This window comes from Bubalus kerabau, chromosome 18, assembly GCF_029407905.1.
Source record: "Bubalus kerabau isolate K-KA32 ecotype Philippines breed swamp buffalo chromosome 18, PCC_UOA_SB_1v2, whole genome shotgun sequence".
Lineage (NCBI taxonomy): Eukaryota > Metazoa > Chordata > Mammalia > Artiodactyla > Bovidae > Bubalus > Bubalus kerabau.
This window is the reverse complement of record NC_073641.1, coordinates 9,702,569-9,718,270: the sequence shown is the minus strand read 5'-3', so window position 1 is coordinate 9,718,270 and position 15,702 is coordinate 9,702,569. Positions and strand designations below refer to the sequence as shown.

Here is a 15,702-nt window from a genome sequence, read left to right as displayed (position 1 = left end):
TTCAACATAATTAAGATTTATACAATTTTCACACAATAGTAGGATACAAATTCTATTCAAATTCTTGGAGACTGTAAACTCAGAGACACTGAAACATATCCAGGGACATAAAACAAGGTGAAAAAATTTCATGGTCTAGAGGTATTGAAATAATACAGAGTCTCTTCTCTTATCACCATGGAATTATATTGGAAATCAACATCAAGAGATATCTGAAAATAATCCACATATTTTCAAGTGCAGTGTGACGTTTACGAAAAGAGATCTTTGACTTAGCCATTGAAAGACTCAATAGAGTTAGAATGAGAAAAACACAGAAAGTGATTGCAGAGAAAGCATTTAAATGAGAAATTAGTATCAAAATAGAAATTAATATTAAAGATACTTTAAAGAAAATCCCCTGTATTTGGAAATTAAATGTCCACTTTTAAATGATGAGTATATCTAAGAAGTCATAACAGGGAACATTGGAAAATATTTGTAATAGAATAAAAATGAAAACAGAATTTATCAGAATTTGTTGCATGCAGCTGAAGCTGCTCAATGCAGTTAAATACAGTATAGAGTCTTGAATAATGTATGAAAACAAATAATAGACACTAGCATAAAATTTTCTGAAATTTGAATAATATTTGTACTTTACTTAATAATAGTATATCACTCGTTAACTTCCTGGTTTTTTTTTTTTTTTTTTTTTTTTTACAGTGTAGTACTTTTTTATATTCTCAGAATTGGATTAGAAGTTTCAAGCCTTATTCAAACTTTTAAAAAATCACTAAGATAATAAATTTTCTAGATTTTTAGCAGTAATACCAGATGCCAAACACATGGAACTATATCAAAGTTTTCAGTGAAAATAAATTAGAAATCTAACATTCTATTCATACTAAGTCAAACAAGTGGAATCAAACTGTCATAATTTTTCTAGCTAGGCAAAAATTCATAAATTTTCTAAAATATAAATTATATTATACATACGGTATACACATATGTATCCAAAAGCTTTTCTACTACTTTTGAAAAAGGCTTGAGAAAGAACAACAACAACAACAAAAAGAGACAGAAATTGGGAAACGTAATGAAATGGGAGCACTGAATGTGAAATAGAACAAGAGAAGCAAACTAGATAAAAGTAAACGATCATCATATTGTCCAGTTGTTTTTGAACATGGCTGCTCATCAGAAAGACATCTGGAGCTTTGGAGAAAAGTAGCGATACTTAGGCATTTGTATTTTTCAAGAAATTCCAAGGTAATTCTATTATGCGTCTGATTTTAAAAAGTGATTACAGGTTTCTGTCTTAAATGGTAGTTTTAGTGATATAGAATTCTGTTATTTTCTGTTGAGCAATCATGATACAATGATATCATGTAATAGTTACATAATCACAATAGTAACATTATACTTTATATATAATAAACTTTATATATAATAACTTTATATATAATAAAACATTATACTTTTACTATTTAAAAAAAAAATAGTAAAAGATGGGGTTGACAATTTGGAACTGGCATGGAAAAACAAGCTGTCCCGGCACATTATAAGTGCTTCAGGACTCATAGGCAAATAACACTGAGAGAACTTTGTGGAGTGTGATGGTGGAGTGGCCAGGGAAAGCTGCTTGGTGGAGGTGACCCCAGTGCCATGATCTAATAGAGGGAAGGGAATTCTAGACAATAGGAATATGTACAGTACAGAGTCCTGAGCCAGATAATGCACTGGGGAAAATGCAGGCCACTTTTTGGCCCTGGAGTATAGGTGTGTGTGTGTGTGTGTGTGTGTGTGTGTGTGTGAGAGAGAGAGAGAGAGAGAGAGATGCCAGGAACATAGGCCTGAAAGGGTGTCAGATCCACAGGGCTTGTACATAAGGCAAGGAATCGGAACTCCACCCTGACAGCTCTGGAAACTGTTTTAAGCAAATTAGTTCAGGTTGTTATTTAGGAAGCTCGCTCTTCGAGACTGCAGAGAATGGGTTAGACGGGCCAGGGGCTGCCACACGGAATGCGGAATAGGGTCTGCGCCAGAGCAGTGGGAGGAGATTGGAGATGGAGGGGGACTGTCCTGAAGGTGTAGGGTGTCAGGTGGGTGTCAGTGGTGAGGGAGAAGGGTGATTCTTCCATCCCTGGTGTGTCGCCGAGTAGGATAGGCCTTATAAGAAGCAGGATCATGACAAAATAAATACTCAGTTTTAGAGAGGTTGAATCTGGTGGGCCCCAGGGTCAGCCATATTAATATACCTGGCTGCCAGTTGGACCGAAATCACTCAATCAGTAAGCAAAAGAATTTGGATAGAAACACAAGTTCTCTAATGCCAAGTAATTAATGTGTGTATTTTATAGACCTTATAGACAATGCTTGGATGTTTATACCCTTGGAAGACATGTTAGAAGCTGTGTGCACATTCCGGCAGAGGGCAGTATTTAGCTAAAATGAAAACATCCAATTTGTTTTTGTTCATTCAAAAGCCTGCAGGCAACTCAGCTGGAAGAACAAAACCTTTTGAGTGTAAGAGCTTGATTTTTTTCTCCCGCTTTAAGCCCCCAAAGTAAACTTTCCCTTTGAGATATCATAGAAGATTCTTAATAGATCATGTTTTTCTACTCCTCCTGGGGTAGAGGGGGATGTTTTAAGTGTGTATCTATAGCTACCATTGATTGAAAGACAATAATAGCTTTAACTTAGAAATATACTTTTCCCTATTACTGTGATAAATGTTTTTATTATTGTCTCTGAATCAATTATGTTTCCATAATTTCATGATTGTAATTATTCTCCCAGAATGATGAGATGTTATTACAAATGAAATAAATGGCCAAAAGGTCACTCATTTTCACTATGCTTGGACGAATAAGCTAATTATTAGCGTGTATTGATCCACCAACTGACTTCATTTTTGTCTCTTGCCATCTTTGTCCTCATTTGAACTCCTATTCTAGTAGTTCCTAAGGAGCATTGTACAGAACACCAACCTTGGAAAATGCTCTGAAGAATAAGAATTCTTTGTCCAAATAAGTAGAGATGCTGCACATGAAACCCCTCTGTTGGAAATTGTGTGTCAGTTGCTCAGCTGTGTCCGACTCTTTGCGACTTTGCAAATCAAGAATACATTTAATGTTTTGTAGGTTCTAGTAAATCTTGCAGTCAAGAAACCTGTGTTTCTTCTTTAACCCAGCAGTTCTCTGACTTGATCATGGGAGAATTCCTTTTTTCTTCATTTTCAACATCTTATGAAAATGATCTGTGGAAGGTGCTTTGGGAATGTTACTCTTCATCTCTCCTGATTCTGCCCTTTCTCAAGCTTATTATGTCCTCTCTTTTCACCATCATGTGGATTCTCTCCATCTCTTAGTATATAATTCTCACACCGAGAAGGGGCTTGGGAAGCATTTTTAAAACTACTCGTGGTCATCTTGAATGCTGAGCTCACACAGCTCACTGTACTTTTTAATGTTGTTTGGGAGGCTGTTACCTGCCTAGATTGTATGGGGCTATAAAATACAACCATTGCAATACCACTGACCACTCTATGAATCTATTTTCTTCTATTATTTTGCTGTTTTAAAAAGCCCTGTGTAATTGTCTCAAATTTTATGTGACTGGTCTTTTACATTGTTGTCTTCTTACCACAAATTATCTTGCACATTCTCTTTAACAAGGAAATAGGGAGTTGGGCTTGGAACCTGAATGCCAGACACCGGAAGAGGGAGAAATTGTCTCCTTCAGGGCCGAGGTGGAGTTTCAGCCAGCTTAGAGGGGCTTCCCACTCGCTGTCTCGTGCGGAAGGCGGAGGGGCCGGGGGTCCACATGCAAGAGCCGATCTAGGCAGCAGACAGGCACCCTGCATGCCCATTGACTTACTGCTCAGTGAGCCTCTGATGAGTGCTCCACTCTGCCAGGCACTGTGCTCCTTACTGGTGATGAAGCAGTTCCCCAAAAGGACCAAGAGGGAAAAAACCTTCATCTCAAGGAGTGTGCTTGCTCTGACTTTCTCTCGCGTCTCTGTGGAGGGACAGGCACTGCTCGAGGTGCTGGGTGTGCTGCTGGGAGCTGAGCCAAGCACACTCACAGAGCACACCTCCCCGTGGCCCTGGAGAGGGACACTTTTGGGAGTCAGGAATCACATTGTGGCTACAAGGAGGTGGTAGCAGAGAGAAGTCACGTAACTTGTGTGAGGTGACAGCTTGCTCGGGCAGTCAGGACTCAGGTGGGTATGTTCTTACCCACCATGCTGTAGATACTCGCCACCCTTCTGTCACAGAACATTTGTATGCTTAGACTTTGTACTGCTGCTCTGGAGTCCTCTCCAGCTTTTGTATGATGGAAAAGTGCAAAACTGGAGTCCTTGCCTAGAAATGAGCTGTTTTCCACATGACTGACCTGTCTGCTATGATGAGAGGTTGTGACCCACATGCAGAGACATGTCTTGATGACACACCAGCAACGAGCAGCCTCTGCTCAAAACCTCAGCTCTGCCATGAGCTGACTGCTCAACAGGATGCAAGGGACTCCGCTGTGTTTCCTTTTGTGGAAAATGGAGTGGGAGTGTCATTTCATACTTCCTTCAAAATAAGGTTTAAATGAGAAAATACAGGTGGGGCACCTTGACCAGTATCTAACCAGGGATGCTTAGCCAACGCTGTCTCGAGATGAGTGTGAGTTATAGCGTGCAGCTGGACTTGGTGGCGATATCAGGGCATAGCTCTTCATGTCGCAGTGGCCGGGTGAGCAGATCTTTCGCTTGAGCGTTCTTTAGACGGGGGTGCAGCTCTTCTCTGTGTGCTCTGAGTGACGCGGGAAGAGGGTGTTGTGTGGTGGGTTCTCCTTTTTTCTAAAAAGATTTTATTAAAGTATAGTTGATTTATAATGTGTTTGTTTCAGGTGGACAGTCAAGTGAATCAGTTATACATGTACAAGAGGCTTTATTAAAGTATAGTTGATTTACAGTGTTGTGTTTGTTTCAGGAGGACAGTCAAGTGAATCAGTTACACATGTACATACCTCCACTCTATCATAGAGTCTTTCCCATACAGGCCATTACAGAGTATTGAGTAGAGTACTGCGCTATACAGTATGTTCTTACTAGTTATCTGTTTTATATCCAGTAGTATGTTTATGTAAATCCCAGTCTTCCAGTTTATCCCTCCCCTTCTTCCCCCTGGTACCCATAAGTCTGTTTTATCTGTAACTATATTCCATTTTGCAGATAGATTCATTTGTACCACCTTTTTTCTTTTGTATTTCACACAGGAGCCAAATCATTTGATCGATTCTCCTTATTTGAACCTCTCCTGTGAAATATTATTGGGAAAACCAAGAGGTGTTTTATCCATGCAGACTTTCCTTTCCAAGATTTTTTCGTTTTAAATACTGTGGCTTCGTGTATCTTTTTGGAACTGTTGAATATGGTTCCAGTATCTTGTCAAGATGCAGATCCTTTATCTAGGATGGCTGGGACCTGAGGCGTTGGGGATTTAGGATAGCCCTTGCAAAGGCTGTTCTGCAGGGGTGATTACTCAGCTGGGAACACAGCTCTTATTTTAACCCCATTGTGAAATGTCCATCCAAGGGCTTGGTCAGCGTTGTTTACCTTGAAGTCAGGTACTTGGGCATTTGCAAGACAATTACCAATCACACCCAGAGAATGTACTTCGTAACCCCAGGAAGTCATCTGTGTTTCTTTCATTTGACAGAGAATTCAGCCTTCTCTCTGTTTCTTTTAGTATCTGACTTTGCCAGTCCACTTTCTCCCACCTGCCCCCAGAAAAGAATCAGTTTCATCATTAGAAGTCCAAGGGTTAAAATAAGATACCAAGCTGATATAATGTCCATTTTGTGTATTATTACAATCAGATCAGATCAGTCACTCAGTTGTGTCCGACTCTTTGCAACCCCATGAATCCTAGCACGCCAGGCCTCCCTGTCCATCACTAACTCCCGGAGTTCACCCAGACCCACGTCCATCGAGTCAGTGATGCCATCCAGCCATCTCATCCTCTGTCATCCCCTTCTCCTCTTGCCCCCAATCCCTCCCAGCATCAGAGTCTTTTCCAATGAGTCAACTCTTCTCATGAGGTGGCCAAAGTACTGGAGTTTCAGCTTTAGCATCATTCCTTCCAAAGAAATCCCAGGGCTGATCTCCTTCAGAATGGACTGGTTGGATCTCCTTGCAGTCCAAGGGACTCTCAAGAGTCTTCTCCAACACCACAGTTCAAAAGCACCAATTCTCCAGTGCTCAGCCTTCTTCACAGTCCAACTCTCACATCCATACATGACCACAGGAAAAACCATAGCCTTGACTAGGTGGACCTTTGTTGGCAAAGTAATGTCTCTGCTTTTCAACATGCTATCTAGGTTGGTCATAACTTTCCTTCCAAGGAGTAAGCGTCTTTTAATTTCATGGCTGCAGTCACCATCTGCAGTGATTTTGGAGCCCAGAAAAATAAAGTCTGACACTGTTTCCACCGTTTCCCCATCTATTTCCCATGAAGTGATGGTATCAGATGCCATGATCTTCGTTTTCTGAATGTTGAGCTTTAAGCCAACTTTTTCACTCTCCTCTTTCACTTTCATCAAGAGGCTTTTTAGGTCCTCTTCACTTTCTGCCATAAGGGTGGTGTCATCTGCATATCTGAGGTTATTGATATTTATCCCGGCCATCTTGATTCCAGCTTGTATTAGTATTTTCTTGGGCTTCCCTTGTGGCTCAGCTGGTAAAGAATCTGCCTGGAATGCAGGAGACCTGGGTTTGATCCCTGGGTTGGGAAGATCCCCTGGAGAAGGAAATGGCAACCCACTCCAGTATTCTTGCCTGGAAAATCCCATGGATGGAGGAGCCTGGTAGGCTACAGTCCATGGGGTTGCAAAGAGTCGGACACAACTGAACGACTTCACTTTCACTTTCAGTATTTTCTCAGACACATAAAAATTCTCCATCTTACCTCTCCCAGAATCCTAGTTTGAGCTGGAAAGAATCTTGGATTTCTCAGAACTCATCTGAGTACATCCAATTTTGCCTCATTCTGCTCTAGCTAGGTCAGATTAGCAGGAGTGGGGTAAGGACAAGCATTTACTAAGCATATTAACTGAGGAGTCTGATATGGTTGAAATAAGCTCAAGTTGAAGGTATAATTAAGGAGTTTTTATTTATTTATTTTTTCTGAATTGAAATATAATCCAAGTGTGAAATCTTAGGGACATGACAGTATTCCTATATGTTGTTGAAAGATGACTTTGCCTCATTTTATTCAAGCAGTTGAGTAAATCAAGAAAATTATGTCCTAACCTCAATTTGAAATACAATGACTTAGAGCTTCTGCTTAGTTGATAGTTGCAACCAAATTTGGGGGCTGAGGATACCTTTTTTTTTTTTTTTAACCTCATGACTTAATTTTTGACTGATTGAGATTTTATGGGGCTGGGGGTGGGAGAGAGTACACACTGGAGATGTAAATAAATATATATATATATATATAAAATAAAAAATATTAAACATAGAGCTGTCATACGACCCAGTGACGACACTCCTAGATATATGCTCGAGAGAAATGAAAACACAGATCTACTTAAACTTGTACGCAAATGTTCAAAGTGGCATTATTGATAACTGCCAAAAAAGTGGAAACAATCCAAAAAGTCCCTCAGCTGAGAAATGGAGACACAAAAATGTGATCTATCTATACAATGGAGATCGATAGTATTTGGTAGTAAAAAGGGATGAGGTGCTGACGCATTATGACATGAATGGACCTTGACAACATGCTTGGTGAAAGAAGCCAGTTACAAAAGACCATATATTGTACAATTCCATTTATGTGAAATATCCAAAATGACATCCATTAAGACAGAAAGTAGTTAGTGGTTACTGAGGGCTCAGGCGGAAGTGGTGGTAGTTGGGGAGAAATGAGTAGCGAGAGTTAATGGATATGGTGTTTCTTGTTGGGGTGATGAAAATGTTCTAAAACTGGTCGTGGTGAGGATTGCACAACTCTGAGTATATTAAAAATCATTGAATTGTACACTTTAAATGGATGAGTAGTATGGTATTGAATTATACCTTAAAGCTGTTACGTATACACACACACACACACACACATATATATACACACACACACACGCACACATATATACACACACAAATACAAATATACAATTACAAATATATATGTGTATGTGTGAAGAGACTATACTAAGCCATTAATGGTGGTTTTATAGATTGTTTTTCTTAGTCCCTTTCAAGTTTTCTTAATTACTTTTGTGGCTCAAAAAAGTGTTACAAATCATTTAAATTAAAAAACCCAGTATGTATTTTTTTTAAAAAAAGGTGTTTTAATTTCTTTCTGAAAGAATGCAGAGTAGAAAGAGAAAAATTATATCATAAAAGATGATGTTTCAGAGTTGTTTGAGGTCTTCTGTCATCCTGCCGTCCTCTCCCTGACTGCTTATCCTGGGCCACAGTGGGAACCTGGTTGAGGGTTGAGCTTGGTGCATTGGCTGGAGTGTTGGAGCTCATGGACCAACAGGGCTCATGCTGACATTTCTGTGGCTAAGTCTCTCATTGTTTCTTCTAGTCTATATTTATACTGGGAAGGCCAAATGATAGTTCTTGCTAGTATTCCTAATAAGAACAAAAAAAGTTATAATTCCTTCAGTGAAAAAGGTATAATGGAGATACTGAAACAAAAGATCAGAGTGTTATGATAACCTCTGAATTGAGAGTGGTAGACATCACAGATATTTTCAAATTTTATCCCTTTGCCATTGTAATTCTCAAGTAGCTGTGAATCAGACATGCACACACGGATAAAACATTAAGATGATTCATGGAAGTGAAGTTATTAGTGAAACTTGAGTGTGTAACTGGAGAGGAAAGGGTGGCTTGGGCCTTGTGGAGCTGGAGGAGTTGGGGGAAGCCAGGAGAAAGGCATTATCTGTCTCATCAATCTGGCAGTTCAGAAGTTGTGATGAAATAATGCTTGTATTGAATGTGTTTGGATTAGTAATTTTAAAAAGTGAACAACTTTCCCTTCCTTGTCCCTAATGATCTACTCTAACTCATCAGTTATTTTGGGCCATTGGATCCTAATCAAGGAAAGAAGCATTTGTTCAGCACCTGTAATATGGAAGGCACCCTGCTTGGTCCTGGAGATGCAAGTGTTGAACTTAAATTGATTGGACCCAACCTTCCTAGTGCCTGTAGTCTTTTGGGAGAAGAGGATTCATTCAAAGACTGTGAACTACCCTATGAGACCCTTTTTGGACATTGGTGGGGCAGGAGAGCAAGCTGAGAGCATGTCTCTTGTTTTCCTTTGTGCTTTTGATGCCGCCCTTCATGTCTAACCCAGCTGGGGACTTGATTGTAGAGAGTTGAACCTGAGGTAGGAGGGAAGCTGCAGTAGTTGTCTGGCTGCCTCTGATCCAGGTTCTTTTTGCTTCTTCCTGGGGAAGGAGTCAGACGGCACAGCAAATTGTAGTTGAAGACTACTGAGCAGCCTGTATTTTTGATGTAGCTTTGTCATTGCTTAAGTCTAACCTCTGTGGTCCCATTTCTCAAAAGGAGACAGTGTGGTTTGTGCACAGAATTGAGATCTATTAGGCTAGTATGTTTCTTAACAAGACATTGATACTAATCTTATAGCTACTCCATCCTGTGTTGAAAACCCTGTTTGCTGGTGCAGTGTCCCTGGTGAACATGAATATTAGAGATTACTTCTTTTTCTATTATAGTTTGGCAATAAAGAACATGTTTATGATGTTTGGTAAGTCTGATTTAGGAGGGGGTGATCTTTACTTCTGGGTGGGCCTTGAAGGCAAGATTAAGTAAGTGAAGTCGCTCAGTCGTATCCGACTCTTTGCGACCCCATGGACTGTAGCTTACCAGACTCCTCTGTCCATGGGATTTTCCAGGCAATAGTACTAGAGTGGATTTCCATTTCCTTCTCCAGGGGATCTTCCCAACCCAGGGATTGAACCTGGGTCTCTTGCATTGTAGACAGACGCTTTACTCTCTGAGCCACCAGGGGTAATAGGCCTTTAAAACAGAATAGCTTGGGTTTACTGATACCATTATCCGCTGAAGGTTGCTATAGCAATGAGTAGTTTGATTGCACTCTGCAATTGGTGGTGCAATGGCTGAGTGTAAAAGGATCCTAGGCATTTAGCAGAAACTCTGCTGGAGCAATTAAACTCCAGTGGAAGGAGTGCCAAATTCTTTAAAACCTCTAAGATGTGGTTCTGTATCATCCTAGATTAATTAAAGATACATTATTGTCACAAGTATTTTTAATGATTTTGAGATAAAGGCTTTATAGCTTTGAAAGTTCTTAAGATGAAGTACTCATTCTATGAAGACATCTGTTTTAACGTCGTTTGTACTATTTGGTTGAATATTGAACAGAATTGGTTTAGACTGGAAGGAAAATGGAGGCTGGCTGTATATGAAGATTAGCCTTTTGAGAGGGGCAGGGAGATGGAATCCAAACGTCCCACAGGGGTGGACTCTGAGCAGATTACCGGGTGAACACATCCTTTGTTGCTGCAGGTGGATTACTTGACAGATTTCTTCATCAGCAGCCCTGAATAAAATGTGTATTCTTCTTCTGAATCAGTGATATAGGTGCAGAATTCTTTCGAGATGCAGAATTCTTATCATTTAAGAGTATGTGGTCTAAAATGGCTCTAAAGTAATATCCAGTGATGGGCAATAAATATGTCTGTGGCTCTCTTGCTGTCAGTGCAGATGTGTCTGTTGAAACTCTAGTTCTAGTTTCCCTTCTTTTTTTTCTTTTTTTAACATGTTGGTGGGTCACTGAATTTTTAGTGTTCAGTTCAGTTCAGTCGGTCAGTCTATATATATATATTTCAAAACAGAAGACTTGCTGTGCTCTCATATAGTAAACACTATAGTAGGAGCTTCACATCAGTTTTCTGCATCTGTGCAGTAGGACGGAAACTTTCTCCTAACATAGTGTTTTGGACTTTGGTGCTTAAACAGTAGGCTTTTGAAGGGTGAAGTTGTCTCATTTTGACATTTCCATCAGCGGCCCTGTTGTTCTGCAGATGGTACTCTGCTGCCACCTGGAGGCCTTGCTTGGGATGTGCATGTAAAGGTGGGCTGGGATGCCGGACAACAAAAGCTGGACGACAGAAGGCTGGGCATCAGTTACTGTCTTGTCCTTACTCCCTGTTGAGGTCAGTGGTCATGACTACATGAAATTGAAGCTATTGTCCTTTTAATTTTTCATCACAGAGGCTAATATACAGTATGAGTTCAAGAGCAATATATTCTGTGTGTGTGTGTGTGTGTGTGTGCGCGCGCGTGTGCTGGTCGCTCAGTTGTGTCCGACTCTTTGTAATCCCATAGATTGTAGCCCACCAGGCTCCTCTATCCATGGGGATTCTCCAGTCAAGAATACTGAAGTGCGTTTCCATGCCCTCCTTCAGGGCATCTTCCCAACCCAGGGATCAAACCCAGGTCTCCCGCATTGCAGGTGGATTCTTTACCATCTGAGTCACCAAGGAAGCCCAAGAATACTGGTGTAGGTAGCCTATGCCTTCTCCAGGGAATCTTCCTGACACAGGAATCGAACTAGGGTCTCCTGCATTGCAGGCAAATTCTTTACCAGCTGAACTACCAGGGAAGACCCAATATACTCTGAAAAGTGAAAGTGAAAGTTGCTCAGTTGTGTCCGACTCTTTGTGATCCCATGGACTATACAGTCCATGAAATTCTCCAGGCCAGAATACTGGAGTTGGTAGTCTTTCTCTTCTCCAGGGGATCTTCTCAACCCAGGGATCGAACCCAGGTCTCCTGCATTGCAGGCAGCTTCTTTACCAGCTGAGATACTGGGGAAACCCCAATATACTGTGTTGGAGCGCAAATATCTTTTTAACTTGCTTAATGCAAAGCAATTTCAAAGTTATTGTTATGCAGATTAAAAAAAAACACATAATGACTTTGTGTTTGTTGACTTCTCTGCTCCATCCTAATGAAGACCTTAGACTTTTTCTAAGCAGAAATGTGGAAAGAGAACCGGCCTTGTTGCTAGGCAGGAAGAAGAGCCTGAATGAATCTGCTCGGAGGTGTGAGACCTCTGTGCCTAACAGTAACAAGAGTGGCAGAAGAGGAGAGAATGCCTAGTTAATGCACCTGCCGGGAAAACTAGGGGCTCCCCAGAACTGGCATCCTGCAGAGCCCGGGGGGCAGAGTAGCAGAGGAGGGCCTGGGCCCAAGGTGTTATTATGCGAACACAAATCCCGGTTGAAGATCTCCATCCCACTGCCCTTGTTGCAGTGCCGTCTCTTCTGTTCTCAGGCCCAAACCTGCTCTCGGTGCTTGTTCCAACCACAGTGGCTCTTGTTTACGGGCAACTGAGTATTTGGGAAGAGAACCAATCAGTCAAGACAGAAAAATACGCCTTAAGTGGGCCTTCCTGTTCATCCTGGAACATCATGAGCACTGATGCTTCTGGGAAAGCCTTTATGCAGAGGGTGGGCCCCCCGGGTGCCTGGGGCTGGTGAGGTGGAGCCGGGCACTGTCTGAGGTCCCAGCCCAAGGGCTGGGCTGATGTTTAGGGCTGTTCTTGACTCTAAACCATGGGCAAGGAAAGGCTGAACCTTGTCTAGAATGAGCTAGGCTCTTTTGAAACATGAAGTCAGTGGTACTGGAGCAAAGAGAAGTGCGGGGTTTCCTCAGGTGGGTACGAGTCACATCCTTAGAACGGGTGCTGTATGGAGAAGCTTCGGTCAGCACACGGCCTTCCTTCTGGGTTGGGGGGTTTGTTTGTTTAATGGTCGTCGTCTTCCTCAGGATTTCCTGTGAGAGCTCCTGGGCTGGCTTGTTTACATCGTGGTCCACACAGATAATAGCAGAGCGTGGGCTGTCTGTCATACGCCGCTCTGCGGAGTGCTTTTAAGAAGCCAAATCTAGAACCGAGTTCTACACAGACAGCTCTGAGCAAATCATTTATATTTGTCATCTAGTTTCTCTTCCTTCTGCCTTTCTTCTTCTTCTTCCCCCGCCCCCCCTTTTTTAAAGGATGTTCCTATTGGTGGATCCTGATGAGAATTCTTCTTTTCGCAGAGATTAAGAATTCGGGGTGCAGCAGATCATCACCCGGGAAGGAGGATGTAAAGGTAATGGTTCTCTGCCTGTTTTCCTCTTTCTGCTTCTCTCTGGAGTTGAAGTGGAAGTGAAGATCTGGTGCTAATACACACAGGAAAAAACCCAAAGCAAGAAAACCTCAGGGATATGTCCCGAGACATGTTGAGAATAACTTGAATTATTTCCTGTATCGAATTTTCGATCTCTACCCTTGATGACTACACCTAGCGGTCTTTCTGGGTTGTATATGCGTCTTGTCTATGCAAGATACTTGAATACATTTTCTAAAACTTTGTACCTGAAGATGGTATCTATAGATGTTTCCCAACAATGTGTCTTCAGAAATGAACCTTCAGATATTCCCTGAATATAAAATAGTCTATGGATGGCTTTTAGGCATGCTTCAGCTTGGTACAGATCCTTTGCTTACTTCTCTGGCTCTTAATACTAAGTACAAGACTTGTTTTTTCTGTTTACATATGGTGACCTGTGTAACATGACTTTCCTAATGTTTTCTTAGGTTGCTTTTTCATTTACAAAAATAAACATTAGCGTTAGCAAGTAAGTAACTTGTGAAAAACCGACCTGACTTTATCTTTTTCAGCGTGTGAAAAGCCCGGTGGTTCCACTGAATGAACACGAGGACCAGGAGAGGCTAGATTTGGGTATGTTGCAACATATGGCTTTCTCTGGCATTCATGTAGGGGTATCACAAGCACGGGTATGCAGGGGACAAGAGGAAAATCTATTTAGAAATAAAATATTCCTTCCTGGGAGCTGTGTCTGTTTCTTGAAATGCATTTGAGTCTCTATTTACAATCAAAAAAACAAATCAAAACAAAGGAAGGAATCCAAGCTTTTCCTGGACGGTTTTACTCTGAGCATGTGCTGGCTTGGAGCTGGTCGTATGTTACCCTGTTATCCCTATGAGCCAGGCACTACTAGCTTCTGTGTGTAGGTGATATGACCGGGGCCACTGTGGAGAGTAAAAGGGGGACTCGAGACTCATAGCTTCATCCACCTGGCCTCAGAATTCCCACGTTTACCTCTGTCCACCTTTGATACCTGGTGAGGACCCCTTGGAACTGAGTCTGTGGGATCTTTCCCCCTGGCCTCAGAAGAAGACCAGATGCTCACCCTGAGGCATGGATCTGACGTGGGTGTCGTTTCAAAGGAAGCAGACATTCTCTTGGCAAGAGGAAGGTATTTCTTCCTGTGGCCCTGGGAATTCCCATCCGCTCACAGGCATCATATCTCAGCACTTTGCGAGGGGTGTCTCCCCATAGCTCTTCCTCGAGCCTTTGCTGATTGTTCAGGGCTCATCAGGGCTCCATTCTTACCTTTGAATCAGAGCCTGATGAAGCTGTTGGGGGTTTGAGGATATGCACAGGCAGGGCCATCAGCTGATGCCTCGTTTGGGCACCTGAGAAGTGGGAAGCAGAGAATCGAGAAATTTCTCAGTCAGTTTCTTTAGGCTCAGTGAAGCTGAAGCTGCTCGGACGCCTGGAGAGCGCCAGGGCAGAGCAGCCTTAGGAGCTGCAGCGGGGTGGGGATTGGGGAAAGCAGGACACCTCCCTGGGTGAGAACCTAGGTGGGTGGGCCTGCCGAGTGGAGGGTGCAGGGGGCTCCCCAGGCAGTGTTTTCTCGCCTGGCAGGCACAGAGCAGAGCAATTAGGAAATCAGGGGAATAGAGCAGGGCAAGGGGGAAGCACCCCGCGTGCCACTTGGCAGTGCCACAGGCAGAGGTGGTTTCTGGATCTCCTTGCGTGAGGTGCCCCTGAAATTTGGATAGAAACTAGACCATCCCTGGCGCTGTGCACTCTTTACTATTTATGCTATGTAAGGTGTGCGTGTGCTAAGCTGTTTCCGTCGTGTCTGACTCTGTCACCCTGTGGATGGTAGCCCACCTGGCTCCTCTGTTCATGGGGTTTCTCTTGGCAAGAATACTGGAGTGAGTTGCCATGCCCTCCTCCAGGGGATCTTCCCAACCCAGGGATTGAACCCGTGTCTCTTGTGTCTACTGCATTGGCATGCGGGTTCTTTACCCCTAGTGCCGCCTGGGAAGCTACGTAAGGTAAGAGGATAAGAGGAGTACTTTACTTCCGGAAGAGAGGGAGAGGAAGAAGGGAAAGCAGGCATGTCCACATAGATGACTGTTGTGGGCCACCGAAGCCCAGGGTCCGGCCGCTGCTCATGCATGTAGGATGTCTCCTCTCCAGATTGCATCATGCTTCCAGGAATGTTCACTTTGAAGAATGTTTACCAAGACAAATTGCTGGTGGGGGGAGGAATGTTGGCTGGTAAAAGGATTATTTTAATTTTAGGCTCTAAACATTCACTCTCTTCTCAAATGGATATCCTTACCAGATAAGAAGGCGCATGTTACGGAAACTAGTAACCTGATCTAATGGAAGTTTTTGTCGGTAGCATCATTGTGTCTGAGGAGGGGTGTGATGACGAGTTTGAGAGAGATGAGCCCGTACACCTTTAATCTCGGTCATTTACGAGGAGGTCTGTGAATGGTTGTCCCTTGGCAGATTGTCTCTTCCTTTGTTGTTCATCGAAACTTGGTGGGTTAAAAAAATTAACTTATGCGAAGA

At 42.4% G+C, this 15,702-nt stretch overlaps 1 protein-coding gene across 7 annotated transcripts in view; it reads left to right on the top strand.

The window, feature by feature from the left end:
* ARHGEF28 (Rho guanine nucleotide exchange factor 28) overlaps positions 1 to 15,702 on the top strand; it is a 346,823-nt gene that overhangs the window by 178,367 nt on the left and 152,754 nt on the right. For all 7 annotated transcript variants that reach the window (XM_055554799.1, XM_055554792.1, XM_055554797.1 and 4 more), the window contains exons 8-9: positions 13,082 to 13,134; positions 13,707 to 13,767. In XM_055554799.1, coding sequence (XP_055410774.1) covers positions 13,082 to 13,134; positions 13,707 to 13,767 — 114 coding nt within the window. The remainder of the gene's footprint in view (positions 1 to 13,081; positions 13,135 to 13,706; positions 13,768 to 15,702) is intronic.